The following is a 24,947-nucleotide window of genomic DNA, read 5'->3' as shown; positions in this document are numbered from 1 at the left end:
CCTTCATGCTTTGGACCATGGAGAGAACAGGGTTAAATTGCTTTAATTGATAATGATTAAAATGTGGATGGTTTTATATTTAAATATATGTCTGGCCTCTTTTCAAATCAAATCTCTTGGGACGCTGACTGACCTGGTGGTCCTGATCCCTCCTTTTGGGATGGCACATCGACCATGTGTAGAATCTGCTCCCGATCATCCAGAGTCTCCATTTCCTCCTGCCTCACACCTGCCTCACACCTGCCTCACACCTGCCTCACACCTGCCTCGCACCTGCCTCGCACCTGCCTCGCACCTGCCTCGCACCTGCCTCACACCTGCCTCACACCTGCCTCACACCTGCCTCACACCTGCTTCATTTTTTTAATTTATATCTGCTTCTTTGGGCCCTTCTGGGCATGTGACTGTAAGCCCCAGAGCCAGAAGCCCAGCTGGCCTTTCCCTCCCTTTGCAGCCTCCAGCTTTTCTAGGTTTCCAAAGGTCTTCACAGCTGAACTGGAGGACAGCAATCCACAGCAGTAACCCCAATAACACAGTGCTGGAGAACAGCAGTCCACAGCAGTAACCCCCATAACATAGTCTGGGCTGGGTTCTAGGTGCTAGACACCCCTAGCATGGGCAGCATTTCAAGTTCCCCTGGTGATCAGAAGGTTTAGCTGTTGCTAACCATTGCACTATACCCAAAGTCAGAATCAGTGAGGGGCTCGCTAAAACGAAGGCCCCGGAACCCACTAGGAGGTCCTGATTCTGAGGGTTCTAGAGTGGGCCTAAGCACCTGCATCTCTGCAATGCTTCAGGTGCCTCCAGGCTCCAGGCCCACAGTCCACACTTGGAAAACCACTGCTGCAGCTCACCGCATAGTTACTTCATTAGTTTCCTGTGGACACGAACCACCTCCGACTTTCCAACAGTTCCAGAGGACCACAGCCTGAAATAATTTCCCCTGGGTGGGGGCCAAGGGCCCAAGGAAGACTTAGTTCCCGAATCTTTTCTAGATCTAAGCTGTGCTTCTCACATTCTTGGGTTCCCAGCTTTCTCTCCTGTGTCCGCACACAGCCATGCTACATATCGCTTCTCAATCCCCCTTCTCAGTCTGTTGTGTTTGTTTGTGGTGTGAATCCAGGGGCTTGTACATTTTAGGCAAACACTTTAACATGGAGCGACATCCCCAGCCTCTGCCTGGCTCTTAAAAGGACATTTGCGATTACATTTAGGAACCCAGATAAGCCAGGATTGTTTCCTCATTTTAAGTGTCTTAGTTACCCACAATGCCCCGTTCACACAGAAGATAGCATTTACAACCACCAAAACTCAGCTCTAGATACCAATAGGGGCCGTTTGGTGGATCACACTTACCTCATGCTTTGTTTAGATGCTATGGGATTTGAAGCAGACAGGAGTGTGGTTACCAGCAGTTCATCAGATCTCAAAAACCCCAAAGAGACCACCAGGAACCACAACTCTGATGCAAGCACATGAGAGCCTTTATTCAGGCTGTTGAGCCTAGGCCACAAACCTTTCTGATGATGGAACAGGATAGGAGGGCAGCCCCCAGGTCTAGGGGGAGGGGGTTTACACAGGAAAAAAACACAGGTGGGGGTTTCCAAGCCTCGGTGTTACATGAGAGGGTAACCGAGCTTTGGCCTTTAAGCTAACTGCCCAGCCTGGTCTACAAAGTGAGTTCCAGGACATCCAGGGCTACACAGAGAAACCCTGTCTCGAAAAACAACAACAACAAAAAAGCTAACTGGTTTACAGCACCTGGTTAAATCGCAGGGAGGGAGCACACATCAAAAGGGAGCACCTGGACTTGGGAACGACTTATGTTTTCTTAGCCCACTCTGTTGTTATCAGCCAGCGGCAGAAGTTGTGTCTATTTTGCAACTGCCAGGGCCATTTCATGCTTTTTCTCAGACCTCAAGGATGGAGGCCATGCCTCTCTAAGGGCAAGTTAACTTAGAATGGAGTCTTAAAAGCAAAATGGAGTTTATTCTGCTACCTCAGTCTCTTCACAGTGAAGAAAATGAAACTTGATGTCCCTGTGTTTCCTGAACTAGTCACCACATGTGTCACTGGGTTTCAATACTAGTGGGCATCCCAGGGAGGCAGGATATCTGGGATAGCTACGAGCCAAGTCTTGGGGACCAAGCTTTCTCTTCTCCTGTGACATCGGGAGTGACACTTCCAGCACTCTGCTCCCTGGGGTTAAGGTTTTTATAGTGGTGTGACTATAGGCAAATTGCTCTCATGGGGCTAAGAGGATCTAAGTCACGAACACTTGGTCAGGATTGTGGAGGATCGTTATGAACATTACAGTGCCCGTCACTACCATTTGTTGCACCCAACCAAAAACTGAGATAACTTTTTGCTTAAAACACTTAGTGAATTAAAGCAAGAAGTTCATATTTCTACCACTTTCTGTTCACAAACTAGGCCTTAAGGAAAGCTGGTGCTGGGCAGCTAATCAGGGAAGAGGGCTCTCCTTCCCTGGTGACGGGCTTCCCCGATGTCTTAAAAATATACCTGGCACTTGTCCATGTGTGAGCCCCAGGCATTTCCTGATTCACATCCATGCTTATCTCCCCATGGCAACCAATGAAAACATGGGGGGGAGCTGCTTGTTTGAGAGCTGGGAACAGCTGAAGGAAGCTGGTGGCTGGTGCGGTCTTTCAGTCAACTGCTGGGATAAGGACTGAAAAGAGGAAGGAGCATGAATGAACCGTGCAAGCCCCTCCCTTTCCGGCCTCCCCCTTCCGGCCTCCCCTTTTGGACTTCCCTGAGCCCTCCTCTGCTCATCCCTCAGCTGTCTTCTTTTGAAGAGTTTGGGAACCCCCTGAGCAGCTGTCTTCTTGCTTCAGGGACTTCCCTCTGGGACTCGTGCTCCTGGGAGGCCTGCCTAACTTCAGGCAGAGGGTAGAACTTCTCAGAGATAGGTGACCAGAGCCATCCTACTTACAGAAACCTTCGTACTCAACTGGAGCACCCCTGTTGTGTAGACCCTAGTTCAGACCAGCGGTGAACGTGTGCCTTATGTGAAGAGCCTGCAGGGTTTCACTGTCGGGAGAAGTCAAAGCTGGTTGGTGTACCACTTTGTGTCCATACAGGGCCAATCTTCCACCAGCATCTTTATTAGGGTAGACCTCATGGCGGTCCCTAGAAGCTTCCAGATGCCCCATGATCAGACAGAAACCAAAGTCTCAACACGGAGAGCTAATGTTTGGAGGGGTAAAGACTCCAGGATCTGGAAGGCAGTGGGGCCTTGTGAGAACCATATTGGTTTGGCTGACATACTCCCTCGCTAGTAGGATTTCTGTGGGAAGCAGCAATAACCACCTGAGTTGTCTCAAGGAGAGGGTCAGGCCCAGTGAATGAACTAATGGACAGTTCTCAGAGGAAGCAAGAATGGCCAATGAATATATGAAAAAACGTTCCACATCCTTAGCCATCGGGGACAAGTTAAACAAAGCTGCGCTGATTCTTTCATCCTAGTCAGAATGGCTGTCCTGGGATAACAAGCTGGGCATGGTGACCTGCCCCTGTGATCCAGCACCAGGGAGGCTGAGGCAGGAGGACTGCAATGAATTGAAGGCCAACCTGGGCTACGGACTGAGACCTTACCTCAAAGAACTGGAAAGGAAAAGGAAGCAAATGCTGTCACAGGTTGCTACATACAGATGGCAGCAAAGCAAAACTCATGAAGCTTCGGACAGTGTGGAGAGCCTCAGAAAACAGGAGAGAGCCACTGTGCAGCCCGGCTGCACCACTCCTGAGCCCACCCAGAAGGACTCCTTGTCAGCGCTCTTCAGAGATGCCAGCACACCCGTGTTTATTATAGCCCTAGTCACAGAGGCCAGGATATGGAAGCTGGCTAGATGTCCATCTACAGATGCAAGGATAAGGAAAAGGTGGCGGGTAAACACAGTGGGGTGTTTCCTCAGCTGCAAAGAACAAAATTACACCATTTTCAAGTAACCGCAACTGGAGATCATCGTGTGAAGCAAAATAAACTAGATTTAGACAAATATCATGTTTCTCTCATAAAAGGACTCTAGACACTATTTATAAATGCAGAGATATACCTATTTATAATTATGTGTATAATTATTAAAACATTTATCGTGCACATATGTCTATATATATGAAATAGGAAGGAACCTATATGGAGGGAGGAAATACCTAATGGAGGGGAAAATAAGACAGGGTAGCAAGGAAGAAAGACAGAAGATAATCTCTCATCTGCGGAGTCTATTTATGTGCAGTGTGGCTGTGTGCAGGTTCTCATAGCTGCAGCGAGCTTAGGAGTGCAGCAGCCATGTCAACTCCACAGCACCCCCAGCCGCCAACTCTTCCATGGTTTCCCTGAGACTTGTGCGGGTGTGCAAATGGCCCAATTATGGCTGACAGTCACTTACTCTCAGCACTTTGGCCAGTTTTGAGCCTCTGCATTAACCGCTAGGAGAGGCAGCTCCTCCAAACTTGTGGATATAAACGGAAGCATTTAAGGGCAGTTTGCTGCGTGACCATTTAGCAAAACAACAGTACAAGGCTCCCTGCTAGGGCCTGTGCCCTCCCAGTTTATAGGAATAGAGTTCTGTGTATTCTCTTCCCTCATGTGTAGAACACACACACACACACACTCACACAAGACTAAGCAGGAAACCAACAAGAGTAAGAAGGGGGACAAGGAATGGCAAGGGCAGGCAGGCACATATGAGTAAAATTAATTATATATATATACATATATATGTCAAACATGTTAAAACCCCATTATTTTGTATACTAACTTAAAAATTAATAAAAAAGAAAAATTTATCCTCTAAAAAGTAAACAAATTTATATCTTATAATTAATTACAAACTAGTTAAATATAAAATATAAGGATAAACATATTTTAAATATAAAATAGGAACTGTAAAATTGCTAAAAGAAAGCTTGGGAGTTTTCTTTATAAATAACTGAAGTGGTGGGGTAGGGCAAAAATTAGAAAAGAAATGGTTAAAGTCCACTCCACTAAAAAATGTGTTTTGGGGCTGGAGAAATGACTCAGTGGTTAAGAGCACTTGTCACTCTTCCCAAGGACCCAGGTTCAATTCCTGGCACCCCCATGGCAGCTCACAAGTGCCCGTGACTCCAGTTCCAGGACTCTTGCACCCTCATACATGCAGTCCAAACACTATGAACACAAAATAAAAAATTATAGCTGGGCAGTAGTGGCACATGCCTTTTATCCCAACACTCTGGAGGCAGAGGCAGGGATTCAAAGTTCCAGGTTCAAAGACAGCCTGGTCTAAAGAGGAGTGCTAGGACAGCCAAGGCTACACAGTGAAACCCTGTCTCAAAAAACTAAAAAAGAAAAAGAAAAAAACATTTGAGGCCTAAACAAACTGGGGAGAAAAGGAAGGAAGGAGACAAAGAGGAAGAGGAGGAAGAGGAGGAGGAGGAGAATAGTCTTATAATGGGCATAACTCTTCTTATTGATAAGAAGAAAGAATTAGTCCAGCAGCCCCCCTGAAGAAGGTCTGAGAGCTCTGCAGCATGTGACAGTGTCATCCACTATAACAGAGACATAAGTGAGAGCCATAGGAGCATGCTATGCCTTGCCTCTCATAGCTATGGCTATGGCAGTGGGCTGTCTGTGACAGCATCAAGACAGACAGACACTTTCATCCCCTGCTCCTAGGAAGGAGGATTGGCTGCTGAGGCTGTGTAAAGTGAAGACAGCACATGTAAAACCCATGCCCTGAGTGGTGTAAATTCTCTCATACAGAACAAGTGAAGAAGCAGAAGGTGGGTTTGTAGCATCAGTTACACGCCATGAGTGTTTGCCAGCCATCCCATTGCACATCAAAAGGAAAAGAGCAAATATATTTTGGTTCTTCAGACTGAAGAAATATTATGAAGCTGTATAAAAGAATGCAGATGCATTTTATACTGTGTGGGAGCCTCTGCGACCCTCAGCCAGCAGCGTAGTGATCCACAGGCGGGGAGAAGGTAGTGTGACTCAACATCACTAGCCAGTGTTTGCTCAGACTTCTAGAGTCTGACCCTGAGCCGCTCATTTTAGGTATACTTAAGCACTGCACAATTTAGTGAAAACGTATCCTAGTGTTAATTAACTCAATCCCGTGTGCACAACAAAGCATACATAAATCTCTCAGAGATACAAAATAAGCTAAATACAGATCGGATGTGACTACATCAAACCTCCTTGTAAAGTTCGTAAAGATAGGTGCTACAGATTGCCTGGGAGAGGGGGACTGGCTTATAATAAGGTCTGGGGGAGGGTCCAGTGTGGTCTCTGTCACACAGATGGTGTAAAGGTCACCAGGCTACTTATTAACCATGTCTGCTCCCAGCTTTCTGGGCAGATAACAGGTTACACATTCCTTCCCTTGAAGGAACAACACTGTGTTTAACATTCCAGGCTCCCCTAGTGCTGACTGTGAGCACAGAGACCTCCGTGCCCCCTACAACAAAAGGAGAGAGAATAATCCTCTGGATATCTATAAAGGGGCTAAAAGAACAGACATGGTGACATGCAAAAGTGATCTCAGTCATTAAGAAGCTAAGGCAGGACGATTTCTGCAATTACAAGGTTACAAAAAGCCTTGGCTTTATTTTGGCAACTTGCTCCATTGAACCATTGTTGCTCAGCAGAGTCCAAAGAGGCAACCCTGTGTGTCGTCCCTCCCCCCTCCCCAATTTCTGGAAAACAGGGATTTGGTGAATTGGGGAGATAACTCTCTAGGCCTTGGGCAGCCAGAGGCTCCCAAGAATCCAGCTTCTCTCCTTCTTCCTTGTTGTGAAACTCCAGACAATTCACACAGCAAGTGGAGACAGAAAAAGCATTTAGGGGAAGGGGTTAAGGGAGCCACAGAGTTTTGTATTTCAAGTTTCCATAGTGCAGTGTCACTGCTGAAAAAACAAGGCATGGAAGTACAGGGTCTTTCCACCGGCCGCAGCTGTCAGCAGGTGTTGGAAATAACTCGCCCTGCAGGCCCAGAGCAGCTGACCTGTGGCCAGATTTCCTGAATAATTCCACAAACTTGGCCTTCCCTGTCAAGCCCAGCAGAAGATTTAATAGTGCCTGTTGATTGATGCCGGCTGCTGTAATCCAATTCTGAGCCAAGGCGCAGCCAGCCTCCAGGAGGCCACTTGATGTTCCCTGGTCTCCTAATAACATTGTCTCTCCTCCTCCCTCCCCATCCACCATAGGCCATTTGGTCAAATTAGAAGATGAACTCAAAGAAGCAGATGCCTTCCTTTAGATAAGATCCAAAACAATTCCCCTGTGGAGGGAAGAGGGGAGGGGCTTGTTTTCTTTTGTTCTTGTGGGCAAAAAAGGCACTGTTAATGTGTGGCTTGGCTAAAATCATGGCAACCAGGAGGTGGCTCTCTTCTATCCTTGTAGCTCCTCTCAAGGTGTCTCTGTGAGTGTTTGTGTGTTTGGGGCAGGGGTGTGTCTGGGGTGTGGGGTTTTGTCCTCATGATGAGTGGCTTCAAGCTCCCCAAAGCATTGACACCTAAGTTCTATGTAGCCTCAGGTTCCCCAGATTGGTCAACAGAGGCTCAGGGCTGACCTGCCTCAACCTTTATATTGTGGTTCTAAGTAGCTTGTTTTCTCTTTTTATTATTATAAATATTTTCAAACATTCAAAAGAAATTGTGAAAAGAATCGTTCGGGAGCCACTAGGATTCAGCTCATGCTCTGGGCTAAATGGTACCCCTTAAGATTCCTCACCCCTGGCCCTGCCCCCGTACATTGGAATGGAACTGTTGAGGTCATGGGGTCTTTAAAGAGGCAACTGAGTTAAACAAGGCCCTAGGGTGAACCCTAATCCATTCTGACCAGTGGCCTTATGAAAGACTAGGCTTGGACATACAAAGAGAGACCAGGGGCACAGCCACAGAGGAGAGGCGTGGAGGGGCACACCCAGTTGCCTGTGAGCCAATGAGGAAGGGCACAGGAAAATCTAAGCCATCAGCATGTTGACTTTGGACTTCTGGTGACCAGACCTGTGAGGAATGAGTGAGTGTCAATGAAGCCACCTGGTCTGAGGTACCTCAGGACACAGCTGATTCTTGTCAGTCAGCACTTGGCCATGGTCACTCTATTGTCCGTTCAGCCATCTGCCTTCTTCATGTTAACTGTTTTGGTAGATTTTTAAAGTGACCTGAAAACTTGGTCTACTTTGAAGAGTAGCCCAGAGAAGGTAAATGTGTTTGATAAAGCTTACCAGCCAACACATTCAATTGAGCTCTGGCTGTAACTGGAGTCAGAAGGACAATCAAGATGTCTGCCCAAGGATGAAGGATCATAAAACTTCATTACAAAGACAACCTCTGTACAGCACCAACTCCTAGACAATCCTGAGATGGATAGACAGTGGCCGGGAGAGAGATAGTCAGCTGTCTAGAGATTGATCAGAATGGAGGGAAGCTGCGGGCCCCACAGAAGCAGTGGGAAGAACAGGAAGGGTGCAAGTGGCTGGGGTCAAATGAGCTGTCCCCCAAGCCTGGCTAAGATGGCTATGGGTGGCCACCTCCTCACAGGGCTCTGTGCAAAGTTCCTTACACACTCCATTTCCAAGTCGGTTCTAGCTCTGTAGCCCAGACCTAGTAACATGGCTTCAACAAGAGTCATTTTCCCGTTTGCGAAATGGAGATGGTCAACCAAGAGGACAAACAAAATGTGTGCAAAGCGCTAATCCAGACCACCATTATTTTAGTGTAGAAAAGACACAGGCATTCAAGAAATATTTGCAGACTTCAGTAGAATGTAGGGCTATCCCAAGACAGCAAAGGCAGTGGATCTGGGGAGAGTATTGAATATAACTCAAGGCTTTTGCCGTTGCCGTTGCTCAGAGGGAAGCAAAGGTCTAGATCAGCTACAAGGACGAGTGGGGACATACAGCCACGGAACCAGTGAATGGGTGGACGGAAAGGTGCTAAGAAGAGATGAGGGTTGGGGGGATTCCGGCAGAACCAGCTCATGGGATTTTGTCAAAAGCAGGCCAGAGCCATCCGATGTCCCGGGTGGCCATGAGGACTTGACCTGATGTCAAGGATTAGGAATTCCTTTAGAATGATTAACTGGGGGAGTCAGGGGCAGCTACAACTGTGAGATGCAGAAATCCAAATTCAAGCTGGAGTCTTAGTCAAGAAAGGGAGGCAGTGAAGTTTGACCAAAATTTGGTCAAGGGGAGGGGGCAGTCTTTGCTGGTATGCTTTCAATCCACCCATCAAAGTCTGAAGATGGGACTATAGATTTGAAGTGCTCTAGGACTGGTGGGATCCTACACTCTGCTCCCTAATATGTAGACTTTTGAAAATGTGTGTGTGTGTGTGTGTGTGTGTGTGTGTGTGTGTGTGTACACGAATGCTCACACATACATGTGTCTGACATGCACTTAGAGATCAAGGGTCAGCTTGTAGGAGTTCTCCTCCACCATGTGGTGTCCTGGGAATGAACTTAGATCGTCAGCATTGGTGACAAGTGCCTAAATCACTGAGACATCTCACTGTCTCTTTTCCTCGAACTGTGAAATAGGGTCTCACTATATAGCCCAGGCTGACTCACAATCCTCCTTCCTCGGTCTCTGAAGTGCAAGGATTACAGAATCATAGCTGCTCACCTCCATATCTGGCTCAAGTATAAACAGCTTTGCCTCATGTAAGAACTCTGGGTCCCTGGAGTCAGGTGCTAGAAGTAGCTGGGTCACAGATATCAATCTATCTGTGCAGCAGTGGCAGGAGAGCCAGTGGCGGCAGACGCTGTGACAGAATCCATCTGGGCTGTGCAACAGTGGGGACTGGAAGGTCTGGAATCGTGCCCAAGGAGGCAACGTTCCAGAAGTGGTCTTCTGGCCTGGTTGATAAATCCCAGAGCCACAAGCACTGTGAATGTGACACCTGTTGACAGCGGCAGGGTGGCCCAGAAACTGATTAGGAATGTGGCCTTGCAGGCAGCTCATCAGCAGTAAGCCGGGCCTGGACCCACACATAGGAGTGAAGCTAAGGGCAAGGTTTGATACCAGGGAGGAGGGCCTCACCTCTAGCTATCTAGAACCCTAGAGAGGGTTCCCTTGGCCAGGAAGCACAGCCTCTATAGAGGGAAGCGGGAGAGAGCTCAGAGCTCACCTGGCAGATGCCCTTTCACATGGAGGGGAAATAAGTCCTTCACATTTAAACAGCAATTTCCTGTCAGGGATACTGACCAGGGAGCCTAAGTCCCAGGCTGGCTAGGAGCTTGTCGAGCAGCAGAAAGGTGGGTTGTATGCATAGGTGTTTGACTTCAGAAAATGCCACTGTTGGTGCCAGGAAGACAGAGGCCAAAGGCAGTAGGGTAAAGTGCAAAGAGAAGAAAAAGAGCTGCCGAAAGACATATATACAGAAAGATGCAGGTCACAGACTCACAGTTGGTTATTAAGATCAAGTAGAACTTTGGAGTTGGCCAGGGCCCGTTGATTGTAGAAGCCACTTGCCTTGCTTTCACAGGAGTGACTGAGCTGAGTTGGCTACATGAGTAAATCTTTTTTTTTTTTTTTTTTTAAAGTCTGATGCTGAGGTCTGGAGAGACAGCTTAGCAGTTAAAAGCACATGTTGTTTTTGCAGGGGACCCAGGTTCTATTCCCTGCACCCACACGGTGGTTCACAACCATCCATAACCCCAGTTCAAGGAGATCTGAGGCTTTCTTCTTAGCTCTGAGGGCACCAAGTACACACGTGGTATGCATAAACATATGCAGCAAAACACTCAGACATAAAATAAAATAAAATAAAATAAAATAAAATAAAATAAAATGAATACTTTCCTTTTTTAAGTGTGATGCTACATGGTTAAGAAAAACAGAAAGGTTTTGCTGTGAAAGTGGCAAAACATCCAAGGGCTGAGAAACACCCATGATGCTGGGGGGTAGAGGGTGGGAGATGAAGACCTGATCAGATGTGGTGGCACATGCCTGTTATCCCAGCACCAGGGAGCACGGGACAGGGGAATTACTTGAAATAGTAAGCTACACAGTGAGTCTTAGGATACCCTGGGTTACCAAATGAGACTTCTCCAAAAAAAGAAGATGACTAAGAGGAGGAGGAGGAGGAGGATGAGGAGGAGGAGGGACCACAATGGGACTATCTTAGTTACTTTTCTGTTGCTGTGACAAAATACCATGACCTTACAGAAGAAAGCATTTCATTTGCCCTTGGTTTCAGAGGGTTAGATCCACGCTGGCAAAGGTGGTGGCAGGACCAGCCGGGAACTCACATCAGGGAAAGCAAGAGGCAGAAGGAACACACTGGGGATGGTGAAGGTCTTTTGGAACCTCAAAGCCTGCCCACCTAACCCCAGCGATGCACCTCCTCCAACAAAGCTAATCTAATCCTCCCCAAACCAACCCATCAACTGGGGACCAAGCGGATGAGCCTGGAGGCGGGGGGAGTGGAGGGGAGTCGCATTCTCATTCAAACCACCACGGGAACTTTGACCACACAGGAAAACTGGGGGAGATGGTGTGGGTGCTATTGTCCAACTGTTGGCCTCTGAACTGAGAGTGCCATTTCCTTGCAGCTGCTGGCTCTGATGTCTTAGACCTAGTTCCCAGAGGAACCGAGCCCAAGCCTTCCTCTCTCCCTTCTCCCCACTTTGTGCAGAAAAAATCTCAGCTTTTAAGGCTTATCTCAAATGCCACCTCTTCCAGGAAGCCTGTTCTAACTACTCATTTCATTCTCTCTCCAACTATCTCTTCCTCCCCTAATTCTCTCCAGACATCCCTAAGCCTACACTCTCCTCGTTCATCCTGACCAAATTATCTGAAAATAGGTTGATAAAGAGCCCTCTTCTGTGCCAGAAATGGAAAAGCCTTGGCTCTAATCCTTCCAGCTGAGTAGCAAAGTAACTTATGCAACACCCATTTTACAGGTGAGAAAGCTGAGGCTCAGACAGAAGGATCTGGCTCACAGGCAATAGCTATTGAGTGGCTACGTCTGCTCACTGAGCTTTCCTTGGGTGCTTCAGTGCTGGGGTTGGTAGACTACATCCTGGGAGCCAAATCCAGCACCCCTCCTATTTTTATAAATAAAGTTTTATCAGAACCTGGTCACACTTATATTTAGGTATTGTCCTTGACTGCTTTTATGCTTTAGAGCAAAGCTCTTTGACACAGACTATGTAGCCCATGAATCCTAAAACATTTCCTACCGGTCCTGTGTAGACTGAGTCTGCTACTCTTGTTATTGAAGCTCCTCACTGAGCTGCTTAAGTCGGTGCTTATTGCTAAGTATCAATAACCTTATCTTTTATGGCTTAGGATATTGTGTGTGCTCATGCTTTGGGCATATAGTAAGGTCTCAGGCAGACTGCAGTGTGTATCTGGCACGTGCCACTTTGTTCTTTTATAGACAAGGTTCCTGTAAAAAAGATTTGAGGCTGTGGATGCAGCTCCGTGGTAGACTACATGCTTAGCATGCATGAGGTCTGGGTTCCACCCTCATGGTCTTTGGAAATATACACATCTATGTATGTGTATATGCGTATGTATATTTACATATGTAGAAGACTACATAGCTACACACACACAATATGTAGAGTTTGTGTTTTGTTATTTTGAGTGTGACTTTATTGGCAGCAATATAGCAAACACTGAGCCACGCAGATCTTCCCTGAAGCAGAAGAGGGCAGAGGCTCCTCGGACACCCTCTGTGGGGTGTGACTCTGATGCATGCCAGAACAGTATTGATGAGGCCATTTTGAGGCAAATGAAAAGCCTCCTGGTTGACAGATTGTGCTGTCTCCTCCTTGTGGCGTCTGAGGTGACCATTGTACAGAGCTCCCAGCCTCCCTGGGTAAAGAGGGTCCTGTGTCTTCACAGCTGCCCTGCAGAAGCATCTGTGAGTAGCTAGAGCTGCCTACCCATCCCAGCTCCCTGGAGCTCAGGACTGGCCCCTGAAAGCCTGGCATCTGGGGCAGAAGCAACATCAAAGCAGGGATTGGCGGACTCCCACCACAAATGCCAAGCAGGCCAGGCGCGCGCGGGCAGCACTCGGGGGCGTGACAAATCTCAGCCTGTCTCTAGCTTGTGTTCCCGGGTCAGTCTGCCTTGGGCTTTGCCACATGATGACGGGTCCATCATTCACGCATCTTGTCCTCATCATTTCGGGACTTCTCTGTCACTCAGCTGGCTACTTGGGTAAGTGTGTGTGTGTGTGTGTGTGTGTGTGTGTGTGTGTGTGAGAGAGAGAGAGAGAGAGAGAGAGAGAGAGAGAGAGAGAATATATGTGTATGCATTATTTTTTAAATAAAACTTGAAAAGTAGGCTTGTCCTGGGAGCATCAGCAGACTTTAAATTTGAAACTTCTCAGCCAGTGTTAAGACCGCAGGGTGAAGGGAGGGAGGGACTCACTGGGAGCCTTGCACGCATGCTTATGCCTGTGAAGTTGTTTGTAGTCCCTCTTGTGACCTTGACTCCAGAGTGGCTGGCAGCTGTTGTCCCCTTGACTCTGCAGTAAAACCGAGCTCTGTGGTCCACAGATCCCCGTGGCATTAGGTGGCCGGGATGCTCGCCATCAATTCCGGGCCAACTGGCTTGGGTGACGTGGCTCAAAGACATCAGCCACCAAACCACCAGATCACTTTCTTGGCAGGTGTGTCCTCCCTTGCTGCCCAAGCACACTCAGGTGCAAACCTTCACCATGGCCTTTTTTCAAAGACTGTCAAGATGCTGTTACCTTTAGGATCAGAACTTGCTTTTCAAGGCTGTGTGGTCTGTGCATGGGGCTGATGTAAAGTTCCAAAAGGCAGGCTTCTTTGGAACTGTGAAGTGTGGACAACTTTGGGCAAACTGTAGCCAGCTAGTGTGTGAATGTCACGGATACTGGGCATTGCAGCCTACCATGGGGGCACCCGGAGACACCATGGAACATACGTCTTTCACTGTGTCACTTCCTCTGGGGTTTCCTTCTAATGCCACCCCAACAGGGTGGGGAGACATGAAAGCTCCCACCCTAAGCACAGGCAGGACCGGGGCCATTAGCATATGGCTGCTCTAGGTGTTTTCCAGGCAAAGGCGGGATGCTTTGTTCCCTTGCTGCTTCCTTTGCTGGCTTTTGGTATACACTGGCTCACCCTGAGGGGCGCCGCTTGTTGTGGGAAGCTGGAGAAGGGTCCCGGTGGTCTGCTGATGGACTTGTAGGGAAAAAGAAAGATAGACCCAGTGTGATCCTGGGTTCATACTTACCTTAAAACCTGTCATTGGGGGTGTGCGGGCCAAACTCTTGGTGACACAGCCGAGGAAACTGAGTGCTTGGGTTGAGGAAGTGACTGTACTATATCACGGGGCCACATGCACCCCAGACTCAAACTCTTAGATGCAAGTTCCTGTAAGCCCAAGGGTCCACTGGCATGGATCACTTTCCAAGAATGTACCTCAGTTTCTCAAAGCAAAGCAGGGAGAAGATTCCTTTCCCATGAGGGGAAAAAACCAAACGCTTGCCAAAACCTTCATCAGTCAGTTGACTATACTTCTGTAGAGAAACACCCACAGATACAATGGCATTAGTGTCATCACGTGAAGGCTGGTGGTCCTGGAGTCCCTTGGCAGTGCCAAGGCAGCTGCCTGGGGCCGAGCCATTGCATGTGGTACACCGGGCCACAACAGGCACCACGTGCTACACACCCAACAGTTTCCATTACAACAGACCCTTCTGGGACTCTTCCAGGCTGGTCCTTGAGCTTAGGTACTGTTCCAGTGGAGACAGCACCAGCCTGGGAGAGATGCACAGGGCCATTCAGCCCCAAAATAGACCCGCGAAGCCCTGGCTTAGTGACGGGGAGAGTGCCGAGGGGAAGCTGCTCACAGACCCATCCACCTGATGGAAATACTCAGTGCTGGAATGAGCTGTAAATAAACCAGACTGTGCTAAAAACAAACAGCAGCCCCTGGGGCTGGGGGAGGGGTGGAAACCGACGGCCCACACCTGCTGGCATAAAGTAGGTCAAGGGGGAGGAAGGGGTGCAGGCAAGGGGGTAGCGTAAAGGCAGCCGCTTTGGCAGCAAAAGCAGCTGATAATTTATGTTCCCTGAAGATGTCTCCAGTTTCCAGGAAGAAGTGAGAGAAGTGATTGCCTTGGGAGACCCAAGATCTTTCACTAGGGATGCTCACAGGGTGCCGGACAGGCAACGTTGGAGACAGTAGAGGGCTTTGAAAACCAATGGCCATGGTGCAAACTAGCCACATGGCCTGCCAAGCTCCCAGGTGTACCTTCGAGGAGGGCTTTGGAGAGCTGCAACCTTGGATCATTGTTGTCTCTTGAGGCAAAAGGGAGACAGGGGGAAAATGGATCTGGAGGGCGTTCTAACAGGCTTCGGCGGCTAGTTCGGACCCGCCACCCTCTTCAATGGGCCAGCATAGCATAGAGAAGCCAAAGTTGTCCACTCCTGGTTTCTCAACGCTGGCCAAGAGCTGGTGACACTTTAATCTCAGCACTTGGGAGGCAGAGGCAGGCGGATTTCTGAGTTTGAGGCCAGCCTGGTCTTCAGAGTGAGTTCCAGGACAGCCAGGACTACACAGAGAAACCCTGTCTCGAAAAACCAAAACCAAAAAAAAAAAAAAAAAAAAAAAAAAAAGCTGGTGACAGAGTAAAGCTTGAAAACAACTATCAAACCAAGAAAGAGAACAGCGGAGACTGAAGAGATGGCTCTGTAGTTAGGAGTGCTGGCTGCTCTTCCAGAGAGGACCAGGGTTCAAATCCCAGCACCTATGTGGAGGCTCCAGGAGATGCCCTCCTCCGGCCGTCTCAAACACTGCATGCACGTCATGCACAGATGGAGCTCAGAGATGAGAGGTGTAGGGAGGCCCCACCCAGGCTTGTTCTGTGAGAGCAGAGATCCAGGAATCTGAGGTCCAAGCTAGGAACCGGAAAAATACCGCTTTTCTTGATATCGGTGCTACAAGCATCCTAGTGCACCCGCCCCTTCTGTTGGTGAATTCCTAGAAATGAAATTGCTGAGCTGTGCCATATGCCTACACTCAGCTTCATTAGTGTAGCTTCACTCACCACACAATTTCCCAAAGACCACACCAGCCTCCATTCCCACCTGTTAGAGCAGGATAACCGTTCTGGTTGTCCCCGCTCCTTGTCGTATTTTTCTCCTGTCCTTTTCATAGTAGTCACTCTGGTATGTATGCATCCATATCACCTCATGCACACCCATGATGCTCACAGAATGGCTAAGAACACTATGGTCCAGCCACACAGCAGTACTCTGTATGAACTGTCCCATTCCCCCAAATGCTGTGTTGAGAAAGAGAAGACAGACATAGGAATTCATGTTGTGAGATTCAATTTGCATAAAATATAAATGTCCTCATCATGCATCCCTGGTGTTAGGATCCAGTGGTGTGTGTGGAGCACGGAGACTAGAGTTTACCGGCTTCTGCGGCTGGTAGGTGTTTTCTAGCTCTTAGATGCTGTCATCTAGGGTCTGTTCTCTTTGTAGAACTCTATTGTGCTGTAGTGTGGGATCTGCATCTTTTTACATAACTTAACACTGGCCATGTATTAAGGCCAAACATAGATAAGACTCTGTGAAAATCAAAGCCATAGAAGTCCAGTGATCCATTCACCTCTCCGTGATGTGGATCTGGTCACCTACACACTGAGCCATTTAAGTGGGACTTGTTAGCAGGCAGAACAGCCACATGAGTACATAGGGTCGTTTCAAACCATGGCCACACCTACAGAGGTAGTCTCTGAAGGAGGAAAGGACACACACAGCGTCTGGGCCATTTCCCTTCGGCAGAGGCAAGAGAGGGTCTCCATGTGTCTTCATTGCCTCAAGGCAACAGACAGGGGCCAGCTCCAATCTCAGGTGACCGTGTCCGCATCCCTTGGGCACAGTGGGCATGTCACAGATTGTCATCCTAACCCCATGCTAAGGAACAGCAGTTTTCTCTGAACAGCCCTTCCTGGCCTGGATCAGAAGAAGCGGGGCAGCCACAAAGCATGTTGCCTACTCATGCCCCCACCGCCCCCACTCTTCCCACCGCCATTCTTCAGAGGCAGCCGGAGCCCGGTGAGTACTCCGGACTAGGGTGAGTGAAAAATCTCCAGACTCTTCCATGTCAGCTCCATACCAGGCCCAGCATGGCCACCTCAGGATCCCATTGAAGAGGGGCAGCTCTAATGTCACTCAAGGACAGAGGCCTGGAGTGGGCATTGGGCCACCTGTGCCACCTGTGCCAATCCATTCACACATCTGCTCCCTTGCCGTGCTCAGTCTGTGAGGAAGGGAGGTTTTCCTTGTCAGGGAGTTAAGTGGGGTCAGGTTTGGCAGCAAGATGGCTCACCTTTTTGAAAACACTAAGGTGCGCTCATAGCTTCCAAATCCCCATCAGCTACAGAATTCCCTATTTTATTTTTGTTTTTTGTTTTAATCAAGTATTCATGAAATCCCTGCAGTGGGGGCAAGGATGGAAGAAAGGAAGAGGGAAATGGGATGTGGAGGATGGAGAGAGAGAAGCAGGCTAGAGAGATGCTAGGTAACAGATACCAAAATACAGTTAGATGTGAGGCCTTTGGATGCCTACAGTCTCTTACAACATGTTGTCGATTTAAAAGAAAAGAAAAGAAAAAAAACCTAGGGGGAAAAGAGCGCAGAAGTTCCCACTGCATAGAAACAGAGCAGGGGCGAGCCAAGGGGGCAGCTGTTTCATTGGTCTGACCTCTAACCCATTGTCACTGTCATCCGAAGCTTCTCTCCCCAGACATGAAGAACCTTCTGGAACTTGAGGCGTCACCATCACCCTGCATTCAAGGCTCGCTCGGCTCTCCTGGGCCCCCTGGGCCCCAGGTGAGTTCACCCTTCCAGGTCCCCTCCTGTGTCCTGCCATAAACCAATGGACAGAGCCTTACAGTGCCTGCCCTACCATGTGCTGTGTGGCTGGTTTTCTTTCTGCAGCTTCTCTCCAGCCTCAGCACCCTGAAGAGTCTCTGGGTGAACTGGCCTCCCCTGTGAAACCCCTGACATGACAGATTTGAAAGTTTCATATCGTATTTGAGAATGCTGCTTGTATGGTAGTGGGCTGTTGTTATTGTCAGCAAATAGGAACATGACCATCCACCCCACCTGTGGACCAGACGGCTTGTGCTCAATTCAGGAACGTGGCCGTCAGAGGAACCACTTACCTTAGCTTTCCTGGGCTCTGGATTACTACAAGCATAAGCAGCCCTCAAGCGAGGTACAAGAGAAGATCAAGGAATAGGCAAGCAACTAGAGAAAGAGCTTTTGCACTCCAGAGACCCCCATCCCAGGCTGATCTGCTGCCATGAGGGCTTTTCAACTGCTCTGTGGCTCCATAGGGAGGAGGAAGATGGTGCCAGGAGCTTGTAGGTCCCAAGTGCAATCCTAGACAGGAGGCATTGAAGTCACCACTCAGCTATGTGAACCCCTTATCACGTCATAGTGTTAGGGAGCTAAAAGTCAAACTTCCTGACCTGGAAGACAAAGTCCCATGAGTGGCTTGGACTGCTCATCAGCTTGTACAACATCCACTTTGAACTTAGCTACGATGTCTGCCTCTCTTCCTCACGTACAGCAAGCTTGCCTCAGCCTTGGGCTGGTGCACTCCAGGGCACTGCTTAAGTTTTGACTTGCTCCTCCTGGTCTCTCAGAGGCTGGTTTCCATGTCCCCTCCCTAGAGATACCTTTCTCAGCTAAGCATGGTGACACATAGCACTGACTCCAGCACTCAGAGGAGGCTGAGACAGGAGGATTACTATAAGTTTGAGACCAGACTGGAACTCACTGTATGAGTTCCAAGACTGCTCAGGATACAGAATGAAACCCTATCTCAGGGAGCAGAGGAGGGGAAGAAAGGGGAGAGAAAGAGAAAGGAGAAGAGGGGAGGGGGAGGGGGAGGAATGCCTTTCACGATTACCAAGTCTAAGACTATGGCTTTGAATCCAGCCTCACCTGTTTTTGTAACTACAGTTTTACTGTCTGTGGCTGTTTGCAGACCATTGGGGCAGAGCTGAGGAGTCTGACAGATGTGGTCCTCCAAGCCTAGAAGAATCACTCTCTGGCTTTGTAGAGGAAAAGTCCTGCTCCCTTGTTCAGGAACAGGGATAGTGTCCACTTCCTAGTCTAGGAACCTGTGGGCTATAACTAGCCTGTTCTCCATAAACATTTATTGACCCAGGTGTATAATTACATAATTGTAATCCCAGCACTTGGGAGGCTGAAGCAGGAGGACCCTGAATTTAAGACTAGCCTGGACTGCCTAGTAAGAGACCCTATCTAAATAAATAAATAAATAAATAAATAAATAAGGAAACAAACAATAAAATCATCTATTAGATATTATAATGAAAATGGGACCTTGAGCTCAGAAGTCAGACACCGTCATAAAGAGGCTGGGAAGTCTGCAGAAAGGCCAGGTGAGAGTACTCTAAGGTGGGCTCCGCCATTCAGCACTCTCCTCTGATGGGTCTTGATGTGGATGAGAACCAACTGAGCACGTGGAAGGAGGGGATCCTCTGGTCACCTCAGAACGGCAGTTCCATTCATACTAGTGTACCTCTGAGCTCCTGCAAGTCTGAGTCACACAGAGGCTCCCCTGCCCACCCATGGAGTCTGTGCAATGTGAGATCTCTAAGTAGCATCATATGGGAACTGGTTAGACATGCAGTCTCACTGGGTGCATTGATTTAGGCCTATGATCCCAGCACTCAGCAGATGGAGGCAGGAAGACTGCCTTGAGTTAGTCATGAGTACCAGGCCAGCCAGGGTAAGACTTCTATCACAGGAAGGGAGAAAGGAAGGAAGGAAGGAAGGAAGGAAGGAAGGAAGGAAGGAAGGAATACACACACGCACACACACCTCCATTCGATCAGAATCTATAGTTGTTTGGTGTGTGCTAAGCTCAATGATCTTGTAAAACAGTTGTAACCATTTCAAGAAATAAAAGACTTGGAAATAGAAAACAACTTCCCAGCCTTACCTCCTAAATCAGAAGGCAGATAACCCAAGGTGGTTCCTCCCAACTGTATCTTCACCTGAGGATCGCTGGGGAACTCAAACACTCTCAAAGCTCTCTGACTCCCACCTCCCCAGATGGTCATGTGATTGGTCTGGGTGTGGCCTGAGCTTTGGGTTTTTGTTTTTTTGGGTTTTTTTTTTTTTCCAAAAATCCTGGGGATCCTGGAATCATTTGGACAGGTTTTGGAGAAACCACACTTCCAACAGGCTGTCATGTTGGTCACTTGCAGACAGTAGAGGTATGGAGGCCAAGGGGGTCGGGTGGATTCCTCTCTGCTATCCTCAGGAATTTGGAAAACAGTCATGAGCTTTCCAGAGATATGTGAGCAGAAGGCAGGCACTTCTAGCAGTGAATGTGCAAAACTGGAGGTTTTTTTGTTTTGTTTGTTTTCTTTTGTTTTGTTTTTTACAGCGTCTGCTGGAGTCTCTCAATGAGATCCATTGTAAATATACGTTTTTTTTTCTTCCATTAATGAAAGTTTCTGGGATGAGAGTATTCCCCACCTGAAACCCACAGATCATTTGTGGGACATCTTTTTTTTTCTTTTGTTTTGTTTGTTATCTATAAGACAGGGTCTCATGTAGTCCAGGCTAGCCATGAACTTGCTGGGCAGCCAAGGTTGGCCTTGAATTCCTGATCCTCCTGCCTATAGTTCCTGAGTTCTGAGATTACAGGAGTGGGCCACCATGCCCAGATCCCCCCCTGGGGACATCAGAATCAGCTGTTCTCCGTGCAGAATTCAACTCTCTCCTTCCTGCCAGGGCCTCAGAGAACTGTAGCCAGCGTAGTGAAGGATCCCTGAGGCCAAGAAACAGCACGGTCTCAGTAATGGGGTTTCTCCAGGACTCTGAGGCTGCTCTTACTAAACACTGACGGCTCTAGGGAGAAAATGAAAGTCCAGAAAGTGACACCAATGGTGCCAAGATACAGTGCTGAGAAACGAGGAAGAGGGATGATGAGGAGAGTGGACCACAGGGCCGAGAGGTCCCTGCAGGTGTCCCTGGAGTCCTCCCCCCAGCCCCAGCCCCCCCCCCGCCACCACCACCACATACACACACATACACACACACACACACACACACACACACACACACACACACACAGAGTCAGCCCGCTCTGTAAAGGCCCAGTTCTGCAGTCTCCCACTACAGACCCTCCCCTGCAGTCTCTCCTTGTTAGGTAGGTTTTCTTCACCTTTTCTCTCCATTGCGTAGGGTCCACCTGGGCTTCCTGGCAAGACAGGACCAAAGGGAGAAAAGGTATGAGCCGCTGCTTTCTTACTCCTTCCTCGTCTTGACAGCCACTGCTTGCTTTCTGGCCGTTCCCCTGAGATGTTCTGGTTGGGACTTCAAAATACGTGCTCATTCTGTCTTAGCAGACGAAGCGGGGAATGATGCAATGAATAAATGCAGCTATAGTAGTGGGTGCTATTGGTGTGTCCTGCTTTGGTCCACTGGCATGGCAGGCATGCTATAACTGGTCAAGTGACCAACTGAGAGCCACAGCACGCCCAGGCCTCAGCCCTATTAAGTTGTCTGATCCCAGAACTTCTCTTTCAAACAATCTTTGTTTATCTGTCTTCTCTATGCACAGGGGGACCTTGGCCGCCCAGGAAGGAAGGTAGGACCCATGCTGTTTTGTCGGGTAACTGCGCTGCATGTGCATGCAAGTGTGTTTGGTGGCCACCAGTTTCCTGGCAGAACTCTGGTGCTGGTACCCCGCTGATGATGCCAATATGTTTGCCCTTTCTGCCAACACTTTGGTTAAGAGCTGGATCCTGTGGCTGCTAGCATCTGACTGACTTCTTCCAGAGGCTGCTGAGCCTGGCCACACTTTCTCAGCTTCATCCTGCCACCCAATGGGGAACTCTTCAAGTCCCCAGCCAGTGACACAAAATGACCTTCATTAAACTGGAATAAAGTTCTCAAGTAGACAGGAGTGAATAGTTTTGCTTTGGACATTACAGTGGCTCTGAGTCAACCAGCCACACGCCATCATTAGTGTCAGAGAAAGAGCCAGCAGGCAACATTGCTGAAGTCAGAGTGGGTGGTGGCTCTTAAGTTCTAGGTCTTGACTGGGATTGAAGACAGAGCAAATCCATCCTAAAAGATGCTAGTGGCTTTATTATCAACAGAAGCCACAAACAGACCTTTGTAAGATCCAAATAGCAAGACCAGACACAGCTCAGTGACTGTGTTGAATGCTGTCCTGGAGAAAGGCCTGTGGTGGTCTCCCATGCTCTGAAGCATCAAGGTCTGGGTCAATTAGTAATGTCTGCCATGAGTATGGAAGGTGAAAGTAGAGTGTACACGCCAGCATCTGGCATCTTTGTGCTCTTGGCTGAGTCTTTTGAGTCCCCAGCTAACTCTGAAGTGAGCCACCGAGTGTAGAGTTCAAGAGAGATCCCCCACCCCCACCCCCAAGTCTATGTTCTCACCCTTGTTCACAAAGGCCATTCTTCTATAACCCTTAGCTGAGATGGGGTTCTCTGGAAGCAGAGACATGTGCAAGTGAATAGATTATGAAGGAACACTGGCAGGAGGAACCTGAAAAGAGGGCAGAAGAGTGTCATGAGAGTGTGCACAGGGGAAGTCCAACTCCAGCAGCCTGAACTGGGGTGTGTGGAGAGCCTGTCTGTCTGTCCTTCCTTGATTCCTTGAAGTAAGAGATCTGGGATGTTGGGTATAGAAAGGGAAGGTTCATAAGTTACTGGGAAGCCTCAGTGCCCCATAGTGAGTTTCATGGATGCAGGCTTTTATAGAAGCCAACAGTATAGCCTCTGAGGGATAGTGCAGCAGGCAGGCAAAATGCCCTTGAGGGAGTTCCAACAGCATCTGCTGCTGCTCCCAGCACAATCCCAGCTCATGCCACAGGACAACCTGTGGAGAGCCCACAGGAAGCAAGGGACAGTGGGTACACTCAATAGAGGTAATGAAATTTGAGAGACCAAGAAGTTTAGAATCCCTAATCTGCCAATGTTCTCTATTTCTTAAGTAAAATAAAGCGTTGTTTGGTAGCATGACACTAAAAATCTAACTCATGTCTGCTTGACACAGGTTTTTAAACCCTCATTCTTTGTAGGGTAGGGATGAAGGTACAGGAGCCCATGTATGGGAGCCTCATACTCTTATCAGGACCCCAGATATTCTTGAGTGGACGGAAGCATACCGAGGTATCTTGACTTTTGTTCTTGGTCTTTGAAGGGTAGACCTGGACCCCCAGGTGTTCCTGGCATGCCTGGGCCCGTTGGCTGGCCAGGCCCTGAAGGACCCAGGGTAAGTGTCATATGTGTTTGGGGCTCATGTAGTATCAGAATACAAGGGGGAAGATGGCCTCCCTGGGTCCTGGCCAGCAGTGGAGCGCATCACTTCCTTCAGAGGGAAATAGCTGGAATGCAGCTACTAGCCCCCAGCTGCTTCTCCTTCATGTGGGCTGCAGACTTTGGTCAGTGCTATGACTGCTCCTGTGGATAAGTGGGGGCTGCTCCCTTCTTCCCTAGGATGCCCATTTCCCCTTGGTCGTGAGAATGAGTGTTCTAGTCTCTGAGATGACCCAGAGGAAACTTGGGTCTGGGAAGCTCTCACCTGTGCCGCTAATCTGGCGTGGAAAGTCCAGGAGTATAGGCAGGCTGGAAGGATGCAGATTCAGCTCCTCAGAGAATACACAAAGCAAACGCACTCCTGTCCTCTTTTGTCTTATGTTCCTGCTGCCTGTCACAGACTACAGGGTGCCGAGGCCATGACTTGAAGATTTGACCAGCAGAAGCCAGGGCAAGGCAAGCGATTATCCTCTGCTGCTCTGCCTTACTGGCTGCACTGGCAATACAAAAACAGTTCCAAGGAAATTTCTCTTCAAAGAACCACTGTAACTTGGGCTGGAGAGATGGCTCACAGTCAACAGCGATTGTTGTTTTTGCAGAGGACTTGTGGTCAGTTCCCAGCACTTCCACCGTGGCTCACAACCATCTGTATCTCTACTTCCAGGGCATCCGGTGCCCTCTTCCATCCTCTGTGGATGCACATGCGCACATGCAGGCAATTTCAATTTACTGTATGGCCAGGCATGGCGTCTCATACTCACAAACCCAGTTTTCAGAAGGCTAAGGTAGGATCGCTGTGAGTTAGAGGCCAGCCTGGGCTACAAAGTGCATTCCAGGTCAGCCTGCGCTTAAGATCCTGATTCAAACAAAACAAAATCCCCGCTACAGAGAGCTAAGCTGTCCATCATGGCGAACCACACCTAGTTGTGAAACCCTTGAAATGTGACTAATATAACTGAATGTCAACTGTCCAGGACTGGGAAGATATCAGTCAGTAAAGCTGTTTGCCACCAAGCCTGAAAGCCTGAGTTCCATCCCTAGAACCCACATGTGAAAGGAGAGAACTGACTCCCACAAGTTGTCCTCTGACCTCTGCATGTGTATTGTGGGTTGCAAGCGTGCACGTGAGTGCTCACACACACACACACACACACACACACACAGAGTAAATAAAATGTAATTTTAAAATCTTATTGTATCATGATTATGTGTTGAAGTGACAACTGACTAAATGAAAGTAAAACACTGGCAAAATTAATTTCACTAGCTTAGTTTTACATTTAACGTAATTTCTTTTTAAATATTTATTTATGTATGTGCTTTATGTATATGAGTGCTCTGTCTTCATGGACAACCAGAAGAGGGAATCAGATCCCATAGCAGGTGGTTATGAGCTACCATGTGAATGCTGGGAATTGAACTCAGGACCTCTGGAACCACTGAGCCATCTCTCCAGCCCCGTTTGATATACTTTATAAAGGAACTTGCAATTCAGAATGAATGTATAGCCAGGTGTAGTGATAATATTTCCTACAATCCTCGAGCTCAGAGGCAGGGAAGAGCATCATCAATTGAAGGGCATCGTTGTCACCTGA

General features: G+C 48.4%; 1 protein-coding gene across 1 annotated transcript in view; it reads left to right on the top strand.

Annotated features, from left to right (window-relative positions):
• Window positions 1–24,947, top strand: part of Colq (collagen like tail subunit of asymmetric acetylcholinesterase) — a 54,435-nt gene that overhangs the window by 5,826 nt on the left and 23,662 nt on the right. Inside the window, exons 2-6 of the mRNA XM_021182123.2 lie at window positions 16,956–17,068; window positions 17,747–17,845; window positions 21,248–21,292; window positions 21,627–21,653; window positions 23,237–23,308. Of these exons, the coding sequence (XP_021037782.1) occupies window positions 16,956–17,068; window positions 17,747–17,845; window positions 21,248–21,292; window positions 21,627–21,653; window positions 23,237–23,308 (356 nt within the window). The remainder of the gene's footprint in view (window positions 1–16,955; window positions 17,069–17,746; window positions 17,846–21,247; window positions 21,293–21,626; window positions 21,654–23,236; window positions 23,309–24,947) is intronic.

This window comes from Mus caroli, unplaced genomic scaffold (assembly GCF_978045245.1).
Source record: "Mus caroli unplaced genomic scaffold, Mus_caroli_1 scaffold_12, whole genome shotgun sequence".
Lineage (NCBI taxonomy): Eukaryota > Metazoa > Chordata > Mammalia > Rodentia > Muridae > Mus > Mus caroli.
Note: the sequence above shows the minus strand (reverse complement) of the source record. Positions and strands in the feature narration are given on the sequence as shown.